A 14,472-nucleotide genomic window follows, 5' to 3' on the forward strand; every position below is an offset into this window, starting at 1 on the left:
CATTGTAAGGCCCTTCAGTAATGCTTTGGCAGCCTGAGCCCAGCAGTGGCATTAAACACAGTTATAGTTACACACTCATCAGGTCTCTTTTTACTTTGTGTAAGGAGGGACTCCTTGTAAAGAACTGTTGGTGATTTACAGATCTGTCTGAAGAGGAATGTGTTCAGGGTGTTACACTGAGAAAATGAGAACCTTGACCTATTGCAAACATAAAATAAAACCAAAATCCTTTAGTATTTAAAATCAGCTCTTTTATCATCTTGATCACTGGCTTCTGAAACACCACACTATTGCCCAGGTGAAAAGTATATTATTCATCTTGATAGCCACTTTGGTCTGCAAAGTTGGAGGGAAGTCTTATCCTTAAAAGTCCAGGGAGCATATAAAACATATAGACTGGTTAGTAGTTCACATCCACACATGAAGACACGGCGTGCTATTATTTCATTCTGTTAGTACCAATAGGCTTTATAAAAGGAGGCATCATGCAAGGTAGGTGCTTTATTGCAGGATGGAAACACTTTCATAGGTTATTTTAATCATTACGATTCTTTCATGATGTGTGAAAGTTGATTGTTGCTGTAAATGAAGCCATTGAAAGCTAAAAAATAAAAATGCTGTGATGGTAAAAATCCTTGGAGTGCAAAAAATGGGAATTGCTATAAAAGGCAGTAATTTATTCTCTGCGTGAGATTATTTTTTATCATACGGATGCTTTTAAGCTAATTCTGAAACATAGAATTGTAGTCTGTATAGCTGAGATATTGCAAGATGCATTGATAATTTGGCTAATTTTTTATGCACTGTAATTTATATATTATTTAGAAGTACTATTTTATTCTGTAAACTGAGAGGCTTAACACATTTTTACTATGTTAAGGATAAGTTATTTTTGCAGGTGTTGTGGTTTTATTATTTTGACCCATATCCAGTTCATATTGCATCATAATACCATATTTTTAATAATCTTATTCTAGTATGTTCAAAACTTATTTACATTTGAGTAGAAACTCATCAGCTCTTGGTTTTTATTATAACAAATTATTTTACCTTTTCTGTGGTAATACATTCTCTGTGTTTCTGATTTGCTGATGCTGAAGTATTTTGTTTTCATTTTTAACCCTTCCAAATTTAGGATTGTTTTTGCTTTTTTTCTGTATATATATTTCAGTTGTTTAGACCTACTGGTTCCTGCTTTTTTCTTTTTCTTTTTTAATATGTTATGTTTGTAACTTCTGACTGTCTGTGTTGAGCCAATCTTACCGACAAAAATATCAATTGTTTCCTGTTTCTCTACTTCTTTACAAAAAAAAAATGAAAAGTAAAAAGTAAAAATAAAAAACTCTTAATGGGAACCCTGGCACTGTCTGTCTTCTCTGTTCTGCAGAAATGTTGAAGGAGTTGAACCAGCAACGCAGAGCGAAAGAGTTTACAGACCTGAAAATTATTGTTGAAGGCAAAGAGTTTGAAGTCCACCAAAATGTTCTAGCTTCCTGCAGCTTGTATTTCAAGGACCTGATTAAAAGGTTTGCCTTCCTTCCAGCTGTGATCTGCTCTGTTCTTTTGTAGGGCGCATTTGTGTCGCTTTTTTTTCCTCCCCTCTCTTGCAGGTTTATGAAGATTGAATCTCCTGTCACAGAGCCAGTAGCCATTCTTTCCACCTCCTCTGAATGTATTTCCAAACTGAGACTCAGACCCATTTGTTACACATCTGACTCGTACAGTGTAATTATTTCTGATGAGTAGAGGCCGGTTTTGGCCGAAGAAGGTGTTGCACCACTGAGAGATCTGAGATTTAAACTCAACTGCTAATGGTGATTCAGACCACAACTAAAAACTATTGCTGTCGATGTATTCAAGGGACTCTGTCACAAACGACAAAAGTCTGTCCATCGGGCTGCAATAAGCCATCAGCGCCCTGGTGAACGATGCCGAGACGTCGTGCTAATAAAGCATTTTCAGTGTCGTAATCCCTTCACCCTGAAATCTTTGTTACATGCTTTGTGTGGCTTTTATGGGCAAAGGGATTGATACTTTTATTATTTGGGGACTTTTAAAAGAAGAAAAGTCAACTGATTACTTTCCTTAGGAGAGATTGGAAATAAGATGATTTTCTGGTCAAAATATAGCTCAGTCTGCATGTTAGACTAAGGGTAGCTTTTTCCTACAAACACTAGCTTAGGGTAGGTACGATATGTACATTTTCTAAACATCATGTCTTCACCTTCGCATTTTCCCCCCTCTGTTTCTAGCTGATTGATTCTAAACAGTGCATGATAATCTTTTTTTTCCATTACATTGATTTTTCAATTTGTATGCTTCATATACTCGCATAGGAATAAATTGGTGCTCTCGTATTATTAGTAAGTTAGAGTAGCAAGTAGGGAGAAAAAAAACCATGAGGATAACTTTCACTTTTCTCTCAATCATCAGCAAATTAATGCAGCTGCTGATTTTGCCTTGCAGTATTTTCCTGAGCAGACTGAGCCTGGACTGTGCTAAAAAATGGGATTAAAGAACATTTTGCTTGCTTCAAATCCTGTATTTAAATTTTGCCAACTAACACAATAGTGACTGTATTTTATTTCAGGATGGCATATTGGCTGGTATCTCCTTTCAATGTATTATGTCCTCTTGCACAAAGCTGGTTTTATAATTATGGATATATATTACATTTCTGTGATATAACTGTGCTGACTGCCTTATCAATTATTCATAAAAAATATGTTGGCCTAGGAAGCATGTCTTTTCCCCTCTGTAAATCTAATGATTGCTAGCTGTAGCTATGCCAGATCTCCCCTATCCGTTCTCTTCTCTTCTCTTCTCTTCTCTTCTCTCTGCTCATTATCATTTAATTGTTAAGCCTACAGTATATGCTTTTTAGGTGATGAGGAGTAGAACTTGTAGGGAAAGAAATATCTTAGAATCAGCTTACAGAAACCAAATAACTGACTGGCCAAAGATTGTCATTTTGATTTTGCTGCAGAGACATCTGCTTGTGTGCAGAAGTCACCAGGCAGCACCTATTTCTGGAAGCACACTGGTGAATCTTACTGCTTTATTATTTAGTTATCAACCAGAGTTATACTTTTGATTGAACACTGCTCTGATGTAAACTCGTATAAAACAAAAACAAAAACCCATGAAACCTTTTTAAATGTTCTGAAAAGAGACTATGAAAGCAAAACCCAAGATTTCAGCATTTATTGTCTTTCAGCTGCTCGCACAACGCTCACATGCGTTATAAGTACAAAATAGTGCAAGGTTTAGCCCATTTACCAGCCTCACCACTTTTTGCCTTCTTTCACATCATCAGCAAAAATAAATATTCCAGAGGTCAATTTCTATCCACAGTCAGGTCACTTCATTCCAGTTGTCTTCCATATATAACCTCAGTTGCACACATGAAGGCTAATAGACTTGCACAGGTGTATCCAAGACAAAAATACCTTTATTGCTGCTGATGATGCTTGAATACATAAAAATCCAGCTTGTTGTCTAGTTGAGTTTGCAAAACTGTCAGGTGAAAAAATAAATATTCGTCTGTAAACTGAGTAAATGTGTCTTTGTGAGACACTGAACTCAGGGCTATGGGGTAGAATTTCTAAAGACTTTCTTTTCAGAGGATACTTGCAGTATAAAGCCCAATCCTTTTAGAAACCTCATGAAGTCAATGAAAGTCAAGGACTGAAGTTGCAAGAGGCACTCTGTGTTTTGTACAATCATGCCCTTCCTAATATGGAATCGTTACAGTTCACAGAGTCAATATGTTATAAATACATCTAGAATCCTCTCCTGATATATGTTAGCAGTTCCTTTGAGATAGTACTCAAGACTTTGTGTGACTTACAGTGTACTCTTTGTGCTGCTATAGAAATTAAAACAAGAAATAGCAATTTTTCTTAAGAATTAAAGAGATTCCTTTATATTTTACATGTATATATATTTTTACCTTGTATTAATTGCAATATAAAGGTAATTTCAATCAGCACATACTAGGGTTACATTCTAATGCCATTCCAACCAAAGGTACTAATGGTTCACCAGAAACATCAATGAGAAGGTGATCTATTCATGAAGGTATTATATTGATCCATATAGACATGTGGAAAGTTAATATCAGTATTTACTTTGGCTGCTCTTTGCCACTGGCTATTTACTGTTAAACTCATGTTCTGCCAGTGATTCCACAGTGTGTTGGAGCTGGTGTCTGATGGTAGAATTGCAACTAGTGTCTCAAAAGAATAAAGGGGAAATGTTAAAAAACGAAAGAGATCAATTATCTGACCTCAACAAAACACAAAATATGGACAAAAAGTATGACAGGACTAGAGGTATTGCCCATCTTGAAGAAGGTTATTTGATTAGAATTAGTTATAGCAAGAAAAAAAGTCATTTTTATTGCACTATAGTGAAAAGGTGATAACAAGGTCTGGTTGACTAAAATTATTCTAAAGTAATTTAATATTTTTTAAACAAATTTGCTAATGAGAGCATACTTTGAGAGCACACCTCCTCCTCTCTTCCCTCACTGATCTTGGAGTCTGCATGGTACTTCTATCTCTCTTCTAACTCCTTGCACCACCACCAGCCAGAAAAGGAAGAACAGAACAAGGAACAGGAAGAACCCTTCTCTCTGGCTGCTGCTTCTTAAAAAGTGATCATAGAGGTGTCTAACTGGCTCAGCTCCAGAAGTGGGTCTGGCTCAGAGCTGGGGGGAGTTTTGAGCAACTTCTTACAGGAGCCATCTTTACAGCCCCTTCTCCATTACCAGAAATGACTGTCACGTCAAACCGTGATAACCAGCTTCATTGTCCATCTCTGGACATGTTCCAGCACCTCAATGTAGTGAGGAGCCTAAAACCGAACACAGTATTTGAGGTGTGGCCTCACCAGTGCTGAATACAGGGCAACAATCACTTCCCTGGTCCTGCTGGCCACACTGTTTCTGGTATAAACCAGGATGCCATTGACCTTCTTGGGCACCTGAGCACACTGCTGGCTCATGTTCAGGCAGCTGTTGACCAACACTCCTAGGTCCTTTCCTGCTAGACAGCTTCCCAGCCACTCCTCTCCAAGCCTGTAGCATAGTATTCTGGTTCCTATCTAGAGTCTTTCTTCCATGTGATTTATCTTCTAAATGTATGAGCATGACCCTTTTGAGGTTGAGTTAGTCCTGTCCTGAGCCTAAGCTCAGCACCATACCAAACTGTGCTCTTGGAAGCAGGTTAACCAATCCACATTGGGAGCTGTACAGCACTCAAGCCTAAGCCAGGACTTGACATCCATCTCCCTCCCAACAACAGCTGACCATAAAAAGCAAGCTTAGACATTTTTAGTGCAAAATCATCTGGAAAGGATTAGGTATATTAGGAACAGCAGGTGTGAAATGTTCCTGATGTCTGTTCCACTTCACTCTCCCCAGAGGGAAAAAAATGAGATACAGGGAAGGGATGATGCGAAGACAGGTGAATGGCCAAGGCTTGTCCTGAAGTAGGACATACTGCAGTAACCTCATGGACTGTGGGGCTATTGGTAACAACCCTAGGAACAATTTTATACAATATTAAGTGTATTTGTGGAGTGCTAGGTTTCCTGAAGTTCTGTTCATAAAGTCCTCTTTAAAGCAGTACTATTTTCAGGTGAATATTTGAGCCTACAATGTGACAGGTATGGGGGTCAGTCAGCTTCTTCAAACTGTGACCCATACAAGGTTACTGCATTCTAGGACTTCAGGAAAAAGTGGATGATAAGTGGCATCTGGAATAGGGTTCTGTCCCCTAAATACCATGTTCTCTGTTTTGAGTGTGAGGCCAACCACAATATCTTCCAGTCTGCCAGACTTTGGCCTCTAATTTGCACATCTATAGTACTTTAAGAAATCAGCCTTCCCAAAGCAAGAAACTAATTTATGGTAAAGGCAATGAAGAAAAGCACCTTAAAAGCTTCCATTAGGAGCATTTTCTCCCAATTTAGTTACCTATATGCAGACAGATAGGATATCTCTCTGGAGCAGTGAGAGGAGCTTGTGTCTTGCTGTTGGTCAACCAACATTTAGGCCCAAGGTTGGCAGGTTTAGTCTAACCTTGCCTTCTAGGCTACTGCTGTAGTCTACAGAGGTGCAGACAGACCTCTCCCGGAGGCAAGTTCTCTCACCATAGAATAGGTATCTAAGATACAAAGTGAAGGAGGAGACCATCCCTCTTTACTATTAAAGAGAAAGATGAGGTGATTTGCTTAGACTATAAACTTATGATGGGTGTCACATTGCTTTCTTCAGGGGTCTAGCCTAAGCTGATTACCTAGACTTGCTCTGCAGTCGTGAGGGAAGACTGAAATGTCCGTGGGGCAATTCATCCCACCTCATGATAGATAGCACGAATTGTATTCTGGAAGTGCTCATTTTTCATTGCCCAGAGGAAAAGGCCAGTCACTCAGCCCAAACTCTAGTTATTAAAAGTATATGAATGATTCCTTCCATAAACTGGTGTTTGTCCAGATATCACACACATATGCTCATATATGTTCACATAAAGAATGAAATAAATCAGGATCCATTAAGAAAATATATATCCTAAATTCCTCTCTTGCAGAGCACAGATTTTCTTATTTAAACAATTCTCGTGTTGAGGGAGGAGATGAATGAACTCAGTATCTTTGTGTCTGCCGTAGAAGAAATAGTGGAAGATATGTGTGTTCTGGAAGGAAGGAAGGAGTGGAAAATCCCATGGAGAGGCATCTTTTTTTTCATGCTGTATTTGGGATAGACAAATACAGCTGCTGGATAAATGGAATGTCTGATGTTTGCGTAACAAAGAGACTTTCACCGGAACATTTTAATTTGCTGTTTTCTTCTTCTTACCGTAGCCCAAAATTCTGGAATCTCTACCAAATACATTAACAATAGGAAACATTTGACACAAAAGTCTCTTTTTGGCTGAAATAGCTGGTTTTTATAAGCAGATATTAGTTTTATTGCTCTTTTGTCAGTTACTAAAGATACACAGATCCTGTCCTTCAAGCTTTATCTTTTCGAGATTTGGTTTTAATGATGCTCCCTAATCTTGAAGTTATCCCGACTGCATGCTTCCACTAGTACAGAGCAGTAAGTCACATACACAAAGAAATTCAGTCACAAGGAGCAAGCATTTTTTGATGCAGTGTGATCTGGCAATGTTATGTTCATCTTTCTTTTCCTAAAGGAGCAGAGCCAGTGACTTCATGGCCAAATTGCTTTTCCACGATACATTGACTCTTTTCACAAGTATTCAGGTTCCCCCCCCACACACACTAATACAGGGTTGTACATACTCTCTGAGGGCTTGAAAGCAGGGCAGGAAGGCAGAAGAAGTAAAGTATTTAGGGTGAGAGTATCAAATTCCTTTTGCTTTACACCTACACTGAAGACAGAGATGTCATTCTGCATTTTACACCATTGTGTGGAAAGGCAGCATTTTGGATGCAAGACAGAGAAACCTGCGGCTATCCATCTGAAACAGTCTGACAAAACTGCAAAAGCATTTAGGTGTCTGGAAAACAGACTGTCTGGTTTGTGTTTATGTTGTAAAAAGCCCAAAATACGAAATAGCAGATGAAAGAAAAATCCACTCTTGGTGACCCCTTCCTGTTTTCCTGCTTATTAAGAACCTTGCTTTTTAACTCTGGGAGAGGAGCAGGCAACATTTCTACATCTACATGCTTCAGCCCTATTGTAGAACTGAATGATTGTGGAAACAAATTATAACATTTCTTTGAAAACTGAGAAATGATGAGTTGAAAATACAATATTTGTTTCAGGTGCCAGGAGTGGTATACTGTGCCTAGATGTATAGCGCCAGTGATTTCTGTTAAACCATCTAAAGGAATCTGTGAGAATGGGAGGTTCAGGGGAGCCTCCCATAGAATGTTCTTCACCTTTAAAACTGCCAGGGTGCAGGTGTAAATTATGCTATGAACGATATTTTTCTCTTAAATGAGGGACTGATAATTGCTCTGTGTTGAAGACAAAGTCCTGGCACGGCAAACAGCTTTTTGCTTTCGGTGGCGCCTTTCCATGAGCAGATTTCACTTGCTCTTCCTTGCCTAGGAGTCACACTCCTACCTGCCTGCCGGACCTGCCTGCTGGGTTTCAAATTTTACAGCTGCCAGGCCTTGGAAAACATGTTTTCATCAAGCAAAAATGTGTGGTCTTCTACATAAATAAATTGCAGCTTGCAAATATTCAGTGGTGTTGCCTGGCTGCCAGGCTAAGGAGCTGCCCCAGAACCCATAGCAGGCGTTGCAGCCTGGCTGTTTCCAGCCTGGCAAGAGTGGTGATGAATTAAGTGGCGATGAATTAGGAGTGGCTTGGATTGAATGCTACTTTCAAAGGAGGGACAGATCAAGTGCTCTGCTCTGAAGAGAAGCATGGCAAGAAGGGCAGAAAGACTACTCGAGCCTTGAGGTGCAGCACAGAAATTAAACTTCTACCTCATAACAGCTGCAGCTTGCAGAGACACCAAGCAGCATCACTTAACCTCTCACTCCTCTCCTCATTGACAGCATCTCTATTTACTGTAGTTTGGGCTTCTCGCTCACATAATTCCTAGACACAACTACAAATCCTGCAAATCTTATCCAAGGAATGACAGACTAATCACCTCTCTTGCTCAGGCTAGACCTTTCTGCAAGCCATGTAGCTGTCACGCAACCACTCATACGATGCCAGTGCAGGGGCCCTACCTATATTTACTTACATCTGACAGCCCTGTCTGGGATTGACTGTGTTGAAATTTAGGGGTGAAAGGGAACAGTTACCTAACGAGGTACAGTTCAAGCTAAATGGATCAAAGGCAATGAAAAAAATTTCCACAGCATAGAAACTCGAGCCTTGTTCTTGAAAGCTGTCATTTTTGGGCCACTGCCAAAAGTCAGTCTTGCCCTAAAATGAGGGTAATCAAAACTCCTATTCCAGCGTGCTTGCAGGTACCTTCAGGGATCAGCAGCTTGCTTCCTTTCATTTAAGTCATCAAGGATCCAGCCACTACTGGATTTAGATAATGAATTTGAATTTATATGACCAGGTTATGACAATATCAGATCACGACCCTGTCTTTTTGCTCGCATAGTGATAGGCTTTGGGGACTGAAATACTCTAACCAGTTCTACATGGTGGTGTGGGCAGGGATTGATCGGGTGAGAAGAGCCATGTATACTGTGGCCATAGGTGATGTGATAAATTATGTTTCCTTGATGTCCAGAGCACAGGTTGACTCTACATATACCACAGAAAAGCTCTAGCAACACCCTGTAGCCGAGTGAGAAAGAACTGGTGCCTGACAGAATTAATTCTAATTACCGAAATGCTGATTGGGATCTTTGGGCACTACCATAATCATAGTAATAGTAATAAATAATAATTGTGGTTATCATTATTTTATTATTGTTTTCCCCCTAGACATTGCAATGATGAGAAGGAGCCTTGGATAGACTTACCTAGATAATTACTTGTATAAATTTCACCACATTCCTAAGAAACAAATCTATTCGCTGCATAATGTCACATCTCTGCTAAGCTGGTTTTTGATGTTGTAATAAATATCATTAAAACAAAACAGATAGGAGTTGGTTAAGAGAGTGAGCTTTAAGTTTGATGAGAATAAATTTTTTATTCTGTCATTTTATTTTCAGTCTTGCTTCCCACTTAATCTACCAAAACCTGCTTGCATCTTTTATTTAACTAATAGCTCTCACCCTGGGCTGTTTTGTCACATATTTGCTGAATTAGACTGCCAGAGATACCTGCAAACAAGTTAGATCCCACACTGTTAATATGTTGGCTCCTTTTTTAAAAAATTTCTCCACTAGTACTTTGTGAGATTTCAGTTTATTCCCAATCCCTAGCAAAAGTCTAGGTCACAAAATGCTGTTCTTGCAAGGGCACTTGCTATTCACTTCTTCATTCGCTTGCTAGTCCTTTAAGCCAGCATCTTCAAACTCGTCATCTTCTTTCTTAAATCTCAGCAGGGAGGCAGATTTGTGCCTCCGACTGTGATCTCCGACACTATAGCGTAGCAGGCTGCCGCAGATCCCGAGCCTTTAGAAATCGTCTTGACCGAGCAATTAGATTGTGTGCTGTCGGTGAATAGCATTAAGGGTATATAGGAGATGTGGCTCTTTTGTTTGTTCGATTTTATTCTGGCCGTGTTGTCCGTGAACAAAAGCATTTGCTGTTAATCCCATTGCTCATCTTGGTTTGTAATGATCATTTCTGTGATGGTAAATTAGCAGGAGCTGCTAGTGCACAGCCGAGCTCACAGCCATTAATTTTCCTGATTTTCTTCTGATAGAGCAGGTGCAAACTGACGGCGTTTGACCCTAATAAGTTACACTAGTCTTGCCAAATTCTGTTTGCCTGGAACAAGGAACATTATTTGTATCAACACCCTGGTAAAAAGTGAGCAAATGGATTTGTTGGTCAGGTAAATTTTCATGACAAATTTGTAAGCCTGTGTTTAAACAATTTAATTTATTTAATCTTGTGATTTTACTAGTTCTTTAGCGTAATCATACAATAGCACCATTACAGGATATGTTTTCTTCTCTCATGAAACAGATGGATAGTGGCTGAGGCTCAAAGACAATATTTTTCTACAAGATAGTATAACGAAGGCAGAGATTTGCAAGTTAATACATTTTGAGCTGATAATTCCACAGGAGAAACGATGCTAGGGTGTAATCTATTTTGTGGAAAAATCCTGTTTAATAGAACATTCGGTGCCTTATGACATACATATTGCAATGATGTTGCTCTATAAATGTCCCTTGCTGTCATCATTTACATGATTGATTACCTTGCAGCTGCATAAACTTGAATAACTCCGTAAATAACCTGTTACCTCAATATGCACATGCATCTTGGTGCATGTGTCATGGAAATGTATGTTGGTATGTTCGGGCATCTATGCTTTTATATCTCATGAGCGTGTAATTATGTTAAATCAAGCTCCTCGGTACAAAATACGACTTTTTGTGTAGAGTGCCATGTCTGTTCTGTTCACAGTTGAAGGCTGGCTAGGGTATAACAAAGTTTCTTTGTTGCTTCGCCCAAGATAAATAGACACGTGGGTGTTGAATCATTAATAACTCTGAAGATGATGAAGAGCCAAATAGTGAACAGTTAAGATGCAGCAACATTGCACTCTCTTCTTTGCCTGGAGTTTCAATGCTTTAAGGATTATGTTTTGCAGTAAACAAGTTGTTCAGTCTAAATTGTATAGGCTTGAACAGGAGTTTCTAATGAGCACTAGCTAACAGACTCTTAAGCCTCATGAGAAGCTGTCTGTCCCAGTCTGCAGTCCTTTCTTTGGTAATCAAAATAATTTGACAGAGATAAAAAGAAGTAGTTTCTCTTCATTTAAGTGCTTCATCTTACATAAGAATCTTGGTTTTCCTGTTTTCTGGAGACTGAAACACTGTCCAGGGAACAAAACAATTTAATTTGAGAGTTTTTGTGTCCTAGCCATCTTGGTAGCAAATATTTTGCTCTACTGGAATGGAAACGCAATTAATGTAGGGTAAACATTTATGTTGCTAATTATGAAAGCAAGCCAGTAAGATCAGCATGTGGAGCTGATGGGGCAGATTCCGCGAGGGCACGAGGTGAAGGGGACAGCAGGCATTTGGCCAATCAGACAGGTCATTGCTTTGGTCCGTGCAAGGAAGGATCAGCCCCAAACTTTGGGCTTCAGATGCCTCAATCCAGGGTGGAGCTGGAGCTCCAGCCTCCCTTCCAACAGTCCCATAGCCTCAGACACATGCTTTTAGTGGATGGTATTCAGATTCCTGAACTGTGAGATCCTGAGCAATAGACAGTCAAAGACTAGCAGATTCAGTGTGTTTTCCTGTTTCTTAAAAAAATATTAAAAATATGAGTGTAATATGAGCAAAACCAAGGCTATATTACAAAGCTATCTCTGTGGCATTGTCTGCTCGAGAGAAGCAGGTAATGGTTGTAGACTCTGTGCTCGCAAGTAGAAGTCATGCACCTTGGAGAGGCAGAAAGAAAAACAGGCACGCCATGTGCCATGTGTCCAAGGAAAGATCACAAATGATAATTCAGAATATGTCTTTATTATAAAAGATAGTAATTTATTTCAGTGCCCTTTTGGAGCACAGATCTTAAATATACACTGTACCTTTGAGTCTATGGCACAGTGAGTCATATGGCTTCAAGTGTAAATAGGTGTCACAAACTCTGTCAGTCCTCCTGTTCCCAACCAGGCAGCCTGGGAGGAAGCTGAACCAACTGTTCCTAGGCAGTAATGTACATTTACATAAAGTGTTTCACATTTTTCATGTTTATTCTGTGCAGATGGCTCCATTTTGAACATCCAGAATTTGTTTTGACTTTGTGACTATAGCTTGTAAACAGAGAGTTGGCTGGCATCTGTACCGGGTATAGGTAGCTTTTTTGTATTTGATCTAAAATTGAGTGAGGCTGTAGCCAAACCATTAGTCAGACAAAATAACGTTGCAAGCCAGTTAAAGGCAGCATATCCAAACCATGAGGGAAGCCTGAATTAGAGGCGGTAGCGTTGTCCATAAATTGACAAATTGATGCACTAGCAGCGTTTCACTTACACAGCTACTTTAGCCGGGCTCTAAATGCGGCTTTGCAAATCAAGGCATCTCACTATTAAATATTTTGAACAGAATCACACAGAAGTTCTGTTCTGTGAATGTGTTGATACGAATAATGCAGGGAAAATGCATAGATATACATATATTTATAACACAAGATGCAGAAAACTTGTTTGCATCGCTACTAAGCATGAAAACACTAGTGCTGATTCTTGTCTGTGTGTATTACATGTATGGAAATGATTTTCAAGGACAAATGAATACCAAAAATGTAAAGTTCCCTGCTTTTTCCTTTGTCAGTTCCACTCCTAAGTCTTGCAGATGAGGCTTTCGCATTGTTTTTCTTGCTATCCTTATTTAAATGGTTTCACTCTTGTCTATATATTATTTAACAGAAGGGGACACCAGTTGAGATTTGTTATTTGAGAATGGAGCCAAGCCATCTTTTGCTTTAAAAGGTTCCCTGTGCCTTTGTCTTCTCTAGTTTAAGTAATTAAGTTGAAGGATAAGTAGCCAGAGTACGTTCAAAGGCCCTGGCTTTATTTTGTTAGACGTAATTATTCCAGAGAACACAAAATATTTCACAGTGGCTCCCGTCTTACCCATTCAGAGTGTATCTGTGCTTCCTGCTTATCTGTGGGTTCAGTTCTGCTTGCACATTGCTCAGGTCTATCACCTTGCTAGGGAAATACACGATTTGTAAATCCGAAAGAATTCCCCAACAGCTACCATAAAATTAAGCTGTTAAAGAGGTCTTGGAGCTTGTTTAAATGTAGACCTAAACAAACCTCTTTGCTGTTTAGCTCAAGATAAATCTTTTTAAAAGTCCCGTTCTAAATCACTTCCCAATTTTAATGAGTTTATATATCAGCCTTTGCCAGATTTTTACTGTAGCTATTCTCCAAGATTACAGCCATGATAAAGTAAGGACTAAAATTGTTTATTATATATTATTCTTCAGAAGCAAAACTTTTTTTTCCCCCAGAGGCTGTTGGGAGAGCTATTGATTTTCTGCCACAATGTGAAATGTGTGACCTTTATAATATGAGCAATGATTACAAGGCCAATAAAATGACATCATTCTGTTTAAACTTTAGAGTTCGCAGGGCAAATAGCAGAATGTGCCACATTTAATGATGTCCACGGACGATCAGTATACATTGCCTAGCTTCAAGTGGGACTGAAACACGAAGCAAGCAGGCTTTCCATCCCCAAAATACTCCCAAGTTTGTGCCAGTAGGGGAACAGGAGAGTGTGTACCCGGTAGGGCTGTATCTTTTCCCAGCTCTTAAGGCAAGAAGTCAATGATTTTCTGAGAGCAGACTTTTCTAAATGTTTGCATCTACTGATGCCACTGACAAAACTCCTCCTGATGTGATACAGGATGAGCTACCTGGGGCACAGCTGTATACATTCATTCAGATCTTCCCCAGTCCACTGCATATGTATTTACAGAACTATATTTTATTCGTGTAGTACAGCTTGAGATACTTTATTGCAGTTCCTCTGAAGTATCTGACAGAAGGTTCCAAATGGATGAAATATAGCTGCACAGAGCATATTGATATTCTAATACTTGTGAAAACAAGGAAAAGAGAAGCCTTAGTGAGGTGTGGAGGTGGATGCCACAAATTGATTCACTGAAATTGTTTCAAGGAAAAAATCTGTGGAATTTTACACTTCAGTCTCATCATTTTGTTTCACTACACTGTTTTCTTCTCCTCCTTCAAATACTCATATTTGACCTATTAAGACTTGCTTCAACCAATTCCCTGTCCATTCTCCAGCTCCTACCAAGCCAGATCCCCAGCATAGAAAGCAGAGTAGCCGTGATCGCCTTGTGCAGACTGA

The 14,472-nt window shown here is 39.3% G+C and overlaps 1 protein-coding gene across 1 annotated transcript in view; it reads left to right on the plus strand.

Annotated features, from left to right (window-relative positions):
* Positions 1 to 14,472, plus strand: part of KLHL29 (kelch like family member 29) — a 411,312-nt gene that overhangs the window by 331,761 nt on the left and 65,079 nt on the right. Inside the window, exon 6 of the mRNA XM_061990887.1 lies at positions 1,388 to 1,526. Within this exon, the coding sequence (XP_061846871.1) occupies positions 1,388 to 1,526 (139 nt within the window). The remainder of the gene's footprint in view (positions 1 to 1,387; positions 1,527 to 14,472) is intronic.

Source organism: Colius striatus, chromosome 2, assembly GCF_028858725.1.
Source record: "Colius striatus isolate bColStr4 chromosome 2, bColStr4.1.hap1, whole genome shotgun sequence".
NCBI lineage: Eukaryota > Metazoa > Chordata > Aves > Coliiformes > Coliidae > Colius > Colius striatus.